The 9,298-nt window shown below is 41.1% G+C and overlaps 2 protein-coding genes across 2 annotated transcripts; one reads left to right on the forward strand and one right to left on the reverse strand.

Moving 5' to 3' along the window:
- The first annotated feature begins 532 nt into the window (after positions 1–532).
- On the forward strand, positions 533–4,841 carry LOC101487838 (rhodopsin kinase GRK1). The gene is made up of 7 exons (XM_004551283.6): positions 533–1,452; positions 2,449–2,576; positions 3,064–3,221; positions 3,299–3,382; positions 3,504–3,628; positions 3,719–3,920; positions 4,025–4,841. Exons 1-7 carry the CDS (start codon positions 754–756, stop codon positions 4,312–4,314), a joined length of 1,686 nt encoding a protein of 561 aa, XP_004551340.2. The 5' UTR covers positions 533–753; the 3' UTR covers positions 4,315–4,841.
- Positions 4,842–4,986: 145 nt separating this feature from the next.
- Positions 4,987–7,841, reverse strand: mettl21cb (methyltransferase 21C, AARS1 lysine b). Its single transcript, XM_004551282.4, has 5 exons — positions 7,741–7,841; positions 7,197–7,305; positions 6,896–7,059; positions 6,705–6,822; positions 4,987–5,632 (listed from the first exon to the last, which is right to left on the reverse strand). Exons 2-5 carry the CDS (start codon positions 7,303–7,305, stop codon positions 5,235–5,237), a joined length of 789 nt encoding a protein of 262 aa, XP_004551339.1. The 5' UTR covers positions 7,741–7,841; the 3' UTR covers positions 4,987–5,234.
- Between the last annotated feature and the right edge of the window lie 1,457 nt (positions 7,842–9,298).

Below are 9,298 nucleotides of genomic sequence, written 5' to 3' on the forward strand. Positions count from 1 at the left end.
TATCGCCATTCAAAGTTAAATAAGACACTTCTGAGGATCATCCTTATGTAGGGCCTGCTTTAAACAGTGTTTCTTTGCTGACTCGTGGCTAATGGAGTGATCTCAAAGACTTCTCTTGGCCTTACATTTAGTATTTAGCCATATTTTCCATTTTAAATGCAATATTTTGAAACTTTTAATATTTTTCCCTATGCTGCCAAACCCTATTGGCTGTTAAAAACATCCCAGTGCATTTCAGCATTTGGTAGGCCTTTTGGGTTATCTCAAATATTATTCCTCATTCAAACTGAAGCTTTAATGTGAAGCAGAGTGGTGCTTATAGGCTGTATGAACTGCTAACTGGTTTGCCAGTTGACTGGTGATATCCTGCATATATGCTGCTTGTGTTGTTCTGTTCCAGCATGTGCTCGCACACTTTGTCTGGGGCATTGGGGTGTTAATGGATTACTGAAAGGTGTTGACTCAGGTGTGTGTGTGTGTGTGTGTGTGTGTGTGAGTGTGAGTGTGTGAGAGAGAGGGTGGTACAGTGCTCAAAGTGTGCTGGGATCTAGTTCAGTCTCCAGTTCCCGTTTGTCTCTCATGCTCCCTCTGCCACTCTGCTGTGATCTGTCTCCTGTTCTCTCAGTCTTGCTTCAGCCTGTCCTCTTTTTCTTCCTCACCCCTGCGCGTTAGTTGGCAGCATTTACCGTTCACCGCCTTTCTCTCTTTGCGATGTCTTCTTTTTGCATTGCTTAACAGTCACTTACCCTCAACATGGATATCGGAGGACTCACAACCGTGGTAGCAAATTCTGCTTACATCAATGCTCGTGGAAGCATCGATGGCTCTAATCCAGCAGCAGCTCGGGATAAAAAGTACCACTCTCGCCTCAAATTGCCCCACATCACTGTGTGCGAGGGTCTGAAGGACACCCTAGATTTATCCTTTGACTCAGTCTGTGTTGAACAGCCAATTGGCAAACGTCTCTTTAGGGAATTCTTGGACGCAAACAAAGAGTATCACGGGGCATGTCGCTTGTGGAAAGACATCGAGGACTATGACCTGGCAGAGGACTCTGAAAGGGCAAAAAAAGCTTCGAAGTTAGTTCAGCGTTACATGGACCCCTCTGCCAAACACTTCTGCCCGTTCCTCAGTGAGGACATCATAACGAAGGTGAAAGAATCCCTCGAGGCTGTAGGTGATGATTTGTTCTCTGCAGCGCTGGCCAAGACTTTGGACTATCTGCGCGAGGCCCCCTACACTTTCTTCCTGGAGAGCATGTACCTGAAGAGGTTCCTGCAGTGGAAATGGCTGGAGATGCAGCCCATGGATGAAGACTGGTTCCTCGATTTCCGTGTGCTGGGGAAAGGTGGGTTTGGAGAGGTGTCTGCCTGTCAGATGAAAGCCACGGGAAAACTGTACGCCTGTAAGAAACTCAACAAGAAGAGGCTGAAGAAGAGGAAAGGCTACGAGGTGAGAGAATTAATGTCATTTGCTCGATGCTCATTTACTGAACATGCCTTTGGCTTTTTGCCTCCCCCAGTGGTGGAAGAAAACCATTTTAAATGGGGGCAAAATCACAGCATCGAAATACTTTGTGAGAAAACATTTATCAACAACGTAGAAGATCTCATCAGGCAGAGTATTTCCTCTAACAGGATTATAATTATTCATACATTTATATAATAACATGGCTTTCATAATGCAGCTCCTATCTGGGGATATTTGAACTACTACCCGAGTAACTGCCACGACTAACACAACACACTGACATAATCATGCATAATTCATCTGTTCATTCTTTTTTGTATTATCTGAAGTAAAAGTTACTGCAAACTACTAGTAAACAAGGTAAAACGAACAAAACATACTTCAGACCCTAATGAGCTTTTGCAGATTTATAATATCTGTTTCAGCTGGATGGTAATAAATATATTTAAAAATGAAATGGCTTTCTCTCCATGTAATGAGATGTGGAAATTGGAAGCTCTAAGGGAGAAATTTTATAACAACCTAAAAGTAGAATTAGTTTTGACCGTATCAGTTATTTATTTTATCACTGTGTAATGAGTGGCATCCTTTGGATTTATACTTTGGAGTAAGTGCCTTCCACTGAGCAGGGCTGCAATGGTGCTAATCATCTTTGTCCCTGCCTCTGTCTCATTTGGCTTTAGCCTGCAGTATTAAATACTGAGACAGGGATAGAGTGATTACTGGGAGCTTTATGGAAAAGCTCTTCTGAAGGGAACTCCTTGGCGCTGTTGCATTTTGCCCTTGACTTGTCCGAGGTCATTCTCTGAAGTGTATACCTGAACCTCTCCTCCAAATGGCACACACAATGAGACAAACATTACAGTTTGGTTCAACCTGAGCAACGAAACATCCATTTAGTTTCACATTGTTATTCTTAATTTAAAAGATGGCATGTGAGCATTTTTCAAAGTTGTCTTTCCTATTTGTTTCCTGTAGGGGGCGTTGGTGGAGAAATGTATTCTTGAGAAGGTTCACAGTCGCTTCATTGTGTCGCTGGCATACGCCTTTCAGACAAAGGAGGAGCTTTGTCTGGTCATGACCATCATGAATGGAGGAGATCTCAAGTAACTTTGTTTTGAAGCATGAACATCTGGCTGTAGCACACACCCCTTAACCCTTATTAGCATGTTGTTGCTTTAGTTGCAGCCTAAACTTCTATAATCTTTAAGTATCTCCTTTGCCAGCGAAGCAAAGGTTATTACAGAGATGTTGAAGTCCGCTGTAATGTGCTGGAAATGACATTCACCCAGATGTGTCAGTGTTCATCTGCAGACTTAGTGTAACAAGTGCAGAGTCAGATTATGCACAATTTCAGCTAAAATATAAAGTATTTGCCTTTTTAGCTCAGATTACTTAGAAAGCAAGACAATAGATTTTTTTTTTTCTTATTTAAAGCAAACATCCTTTAATCCTAGAAAATCAAATTTTAATGCTTACAGTCTGCACACGTAGAACCAGCAGCGTATGGGCATGCTTAAGATGTAAAACACTGCAAATGTGTGCATATTGAAGGCCTTTAATAATTAGCCTTGGCTTATCTGTTCCCTGTAGGTACCATGTTTACCTGGTGGATGAAAACAACCCAGGGTTTGATGAGCCTCGAGCCTGTTTTTACATTGCCCAGATCATCCAGGGCTTGGAGCACCTCCACCAGAAAAGAATCATCTACCGAGATCTCAAACCAGAAAATGTGCTGCTTGATAATGACGGTAATACATTATAATCACATTTTTGGAGAATAATATGATTATGAGCTAATAATATATGTTTTTTTTAATCACAACAGGGAATGTACGTATATCTGACTTGGGTCTTGCTGTGCAACTAAAAGAAGGCAAAACCATGACAAAAGGCTATGCTGGGACTCCAGGTGGGTCTCATCTGCACCCACTGAGAAATCTGTATGCAGGTTCACGTTTAAGGGTAATCTTGCAGGTTTAATTTTTAATTGTAGCTCATCTTGTCGTTGTTTTTATTTTTATTTTTTGCAGGTTACATGGCACCAGAGATGCTAAAGGGAGAAAAGTACGACTCCTCCGTTGACTACTTCACTCTTGGAGTGACTTTATATGAGTTCGTGGCTGCTAAGAATCCGTTCAGAAACAGAGGAGAGAAGGTGAGAGTCTAAACTGCAGGTGGTACTTTCTGTGCAAAGAAAGCAGACAGAGGAAAGAAGAGGTTTAGAAGCTGTTGATCTTCTTCTCAGGTGGAACGTGAGGAGATGAAAGAGCGTATGCTAACTCGGGTGGTGACCTACACTGACAGCTTTAGTGAGCATGCAAAGTCGTTGTGTGATGGGCTGCTGGCCAAGGAGGTGGATCAGAGGATGGGTTTTAAGAATGGATGCTGTGACGAAATCAGAGCACATCCATTTTTCAGCGGCATTAACTGGAGGAAACTGAACGCAGGTAACCTTTCGATATTTGCTCAAGATCTTTTTGATTTAGGAAAAAGTTTGAAGCCACTAACCATTTAATGTGGTGCTTAATTCAAATTTGTCACTTTATTTCAGGAATTCTACCTCCTCCTTTTGTCCCTGACCCCAAAGTAGTGTATGCTAAAAGTCTGGATGACGTCGGGGCATTCTCCTCTGTGAAGGGGGTGGCATTGGAAGATCCTGATAAGAACTTTTTTGACGAGTTCTCCACGGGCAACATCTCCATTCCTTGGCAAGAGGAGATGATCGAGATGGGAATTTACGGAGAGCTCAACGTTTGGGGCCCTGAAGGCACCATCCCCAACGATCTCCGCAGGGAGTCCATACTAGAGCAGCCAAAGTCATCGACGTGTTGCTTATCTTAGAGTCACTAACACGCGTGAACTGCACAGACTTTCGTTTCTTTAGAGCATGCGGCATGAAGACACCATGAGAGACACCAGTCGGTTCTGAACTTTGTGATCGCACACTGAAAAAGTTTATGTCGACATGGGAACAGCAAGAATAGACTGGAGGTGGACTTCCAGCCTGAAATGAACTTGATCATAGATTTAGGTGTTGAAAAATTCCAAATTGCTGACATCTGTCATCTATTGTCCCTTCAGTCTTCTGCCCCTCATCTCCTTTCACCATCAACCTGCTCACTTACTTCTCTTTATATGTATATGTGATGAATTATTGTAAAGCTTTTAGATTTAAAATGCATTAAAAAAAAATCCCATTTTGGAGCCAGGGTTTAGTGATGTGTTATCTTTGGTGCTAAGTGACAGTTACATGTTGACCATGTAAGAGCTGCATATCTGCTCCTGTAGGGTTCATGCCACTTAATAGAAGGTGTCTTTTTTTCTTAGTGTTTAATACATACTAAATGCTAACACATCAGAGATGCAAAGTCTCGTGCCTGTGGAACTCTTTTTCTTAAGGGGTTTATTTCATGGGTTTTGATGACTTTCGATGGTTTTATGACTATTCCAGCGCAGAGTCACTTTGATAAGTTTATGTAGTCTAGATAGTGTGAGACAAATATGAGTATAGGATGAATGTTTACGGTAAAATTATTTATTTTCAAGAACTGTCGGACTGAAGTTGAAATATCAAATATTTGGGACAAAACACCCCAAATCTGGCAAATAAAATAGCTTATTGAAACTTGAGTCAGGAACTTCATTTCTGCTTAATGATGGTTATAGCACTGTCCAGGAATGTAAGCACAGATCAGAACCAGGCGTGGAATATTTCATAACCTTTGACATCACTGGAAGCTCCCACTCCTAAAGCCTCCTTGTCACTCCTTTGCCATGGCTTTATAAATCCTGATCTCCTGCTGCGGCAGCTCGGTCAGCAACGTGGTGTTAAAATGGCTCTTAAAGCACTCTGTGAACCTCAGGTCTGACTGGAACCGGATCTTGTTGGCCCACAGCAGCGTTGTTTGACTTCCTGGTGGGCAAAAGTGACGCATAGTTTTCAACAGTTCTTCAAGGCAGTCGTGGTGATAGACCACATCAGCTGCGAGCACGAAGTCGTAGTGGTATGATGCATAGGGGAAGTCTCGATCCAGGTCCTGACCCCAGGAGAGAGCAACCACTTGAGGGGTGTAGCGGCAGCGGCCCCTGGTGTTTCGCAGCAGGTTGAAGGTCAGGTTAGATAATATGTCTGGCAGATCTGTTGCCGTCACCCAAGCACCTGGCAAAAAGTGGGTTGAAACGCAAAACAACAGAGACATCAAAACATAATGATTATTTTTTTTTAATTTTGTAATTATTGTGCATTTTGTTATGGAAGCTTGTTTCCCCCTCTAAAAAAAAGAAAACTATTCCTAACTGGCAGTCAAAACTTCAAGTTATTTTCTCAATTTGGTAAATATATTTTTTTAAATAAAAGCAACAATTCTTAACTTGTGGATAACAAAAAACTAAACTAAATATAAACTTACAGGCTGCTTTGAGTTTTTCACTAATTATAGTTTCTGCTGAACCAGTAGCAAAATGATTTACTCTAATTGTAAGGAATTTTGGTGAGCAAGCTGAAGTTGCATCGTTTTTGTTTTATTTATTTATTTTTTCCAAGTTTTTTACTTTAAATTCAATCATTTTATTTTATTGGGAATAAATGAAACCTTTGTTTCCACTCTGGGCTTAATGGAGAGGCTTATGGATAACAGCATCAATCCAGTGATCGCTGTATCCATAATATATCTAAGTTACAACCCCTCTGTTGTATGCAGTACAGGAGAACTATGTGGGAGGATGGTCGTTGTGCTTTAACAATGAATTCCAGTGTTTTTAGTTGCGTCATGACTTTTCCCGCGAGTTCCATCACCAAGCTGAAATGTAACTTTTGCATAAAAGCAGAAATATGAAATATTCAGTGCACACATTATGCGCGAGTGGGAATTAACCCTTTATGGATTTTTCTTTGTCTTAAAGCCAAGAATATCACCACTTAACTAAGTCCTAAGCAGAGATGGGCAGTAACGCGTAACTTGTAAATAATTACTTTTGAAAATAAGTAATCAGTAAAGTAACGGGATTACTTTTTGGGGGGAAGTAATCAGTAATTAGTTACGATTACTTTTTTTTAAGTAACTTGACCAACACTGGTCCTAAGTAACAAATATAAACTAGTGTATTGCCAGTTTATTAGGATGCATCATTTATTCTTAAATGAATGTGTTCCCAACATCAAATCTAAAAGATTAAAGGTAAAGTTTCATACATGCAGCACATGCACAACTGCATTATCAAAATGCACTTACCAAGCAGACTTGCTACAATAGAAGCTAAGCCAGTCCCAGCTCCAATCTCAAGTACTGCTTTGTCCATCAGGTTCACTTGTTGCTGGTTGTTCTCCAAGAACTGGCACAAAGCTATTGCCTACAAAAATAAAATTCTTGTCACATTTGCAACACATTTTCAAAATGAGCCAATGCCCACGGCAGCCCCTTACCCCAGGCCAGATCAGAGCACCGTACGTATCCATGGACTCTCGGATGCTGATGTCATGACCGGCAAAATGAAAAGACTCGTTTCCCCGAGCGTAATAAACACTCGGCTCCCAGAGGTTCCTCCTGCTCAGAGCCTCTTTTGCCATCACCCTCTGGTCTGTCAGTACTGCATGAGCAGAGCGTGACATGAAGAGACAGGTTATACTAACAAATTAGCAAAGTTCAGTTAAAAAAAAAAACGAATTATACTTGCCTGACATGCAAAAACTAGACTTGTACATAAGAGATACAGTTTGAATATACCTTTAATAGCAGTTCCCTCCTCCTCCACCTCCTTATCATCTTCCCTTTTCTTTCCAGGAGGCTTTTGTCTTACTGGCTGGCTGAGTGCAGATGATCTCTCCATAAGCATCTTAAATTAAAGTTCCCATCATGGGTCAAGAAAAAGAAGAAAAAGAAAAAAACCCAAAACAAAATTATTATTATTATTATTATTTTTTAAAAAAGGCCCCTTTATGTAACGATTGTTCATTTGAATCTCAGTAAAAGTTGGAATGGATTCAGAGTGGACTGGATTTAGTCTGCTAGTCTCTTTGGCTGCCACTGGACTGCGAACTGGAGCCCAGAAACACAGCTGGTTAAATCCTGAGGTCAACAAGCCACAGTCATGGATACAGAGCACACTGTGTTTACCTCAGATGAAAAGCACACTCAGATAAATTCCAGTGCAAAGACTAAAGTTACATTTATACAATTTTATAAAATAATTAGCGTCATTTTAAGAATTTTCAAACGAAATATATTCTTAATAAAATAGAAATAGTTTGCAAGAAGATGTGAAACCTACCAGTAGGAAGTATGCCCCGTGTGTTTTCTTGTTGTGTGTCTGCACTTGCCTCTGTGTGCTCTGAGTTTATACACAGAGCATCGTCTGTGACACACCCCTGAGTAAAGCTGGGGTCTGCTAACATAGTTTCCCCCTCCCAGTAGACTTTATTATATACGCTTTTATAGAATTGCATCCTGTTATCCTGTTTCAGCACTAAGATTTACTGCAGTGAGCTACTTGTTTATTCTCTCCTGTCATCATTAATGCATCACACATCTGTCTTTAGGTAGGTTACAGGTAAAGCTATGGGGACATGTAAATATTTGAAAACAAAATGTTTTCACAGTGAGCCCAATTTGCATATTCATATCAATCATGACAGGGCTCTCAGCCAAACTGTATGAGGCTTTGCAGAGTGGGTGCAACCTGGCATGTCCAAAGATTAGGTTAATTTCTAATGTGCTCAAAGTATAGATCCAGTCTCAGTGTCCAGTCTTAACATTACTTATATGGTTAGCAGTAGTGAGTGAGTTCGTGAGCTCAAAATAGTCGAGCACTTAGTGACAAACGCTACATGTCAGTTTGTGAAATTTCTTCCTAACACTCCTCTGGCATTAACGTCACCACAAACTTGGTGAGCTGGAAACTTCAGGTGCATTCAAGCCTTAAATCACCACCAATGTATAGCATGCAGCCTGTGGACTCTGGAGCAGTGGAAACATGCTCTGTGGACTGTCAGATCCTCTGTCTAGAAGTTCAGTGGATCAGTCTTGGTTTAATGAATCCCAGATGAACTAAACTGTGGTTTTGTGGAGGAGGGATAAGGCTATGGGGCTGTTTTTCTAATTAATCACTAATCTTACAGGACTATCCAGAATATATATACTGTATATTGCAAAATAAAGAACCAAAAGTTGTCAGTGGGGGGGATGATGTTAATGTTTCAGCTTATCAGAGCATTTCGGACAATTCTCAGTTTGGGAAATCCCCTTCAAAAAGCAAGGCATGGTTGGAGGAGCCTGGTGTGAAAGAACTTGACTGGCCCACGAAGAGCTCTGACCTCAGTCCCATCAAACACTTTCGGGATGAGCAGAGAGAGCCAGGTCCTCTCGTCCAGCACAGGTATCTAACCTCACCAATAATTTTCTGGATGAATGGCAAAAATTGTCACAGAAACACTGGTAACACTGGTAACTGGACTTCTTTAGGACATTTCACCTCTCATGGATTGTCTTCTGTTTTCAAGCTCTTAAGACCACCATGATCTAGATGACTGAAAACCTGCTGAAAAGGGGGGGACCAACCAACTGCATTTGGCAGATTAAGTTTTTGTCAATCGCATCATTTTGCTCTCTTTTACAGTAACTTTATTGTTGAGAAGCCCGGTTTCTTCTTTCCGTTGCTTCTCCATCAGTCAGTCAGTGTGTAAACACTCACTAGTCATCTTTTGGTTCCTACTACACACCTGTGAAGTTTTGTAAATGCACAGTCGGGACTCAGATGGATTCTGTACACAAATGACAGACAGTTAATCACTTGCTCAAGAACTTAGAGCCTCCTTTACTCTGTGGGTCAG

Source organism: Maylandia zebra, linkage group LG16 (assembly GCF_041146795.1).
Source record: "Maylandia zebra isolate NMK-2024a linkage group LG16, Mzebra_GT3a, whole genome shotgun sequence".
Lineage (NCBI taxonomy): Eukaryota > Metazoa > Chordata > Actinopteri > Cichliformes > Cichlidae > Maylandia > Maylandia zebra.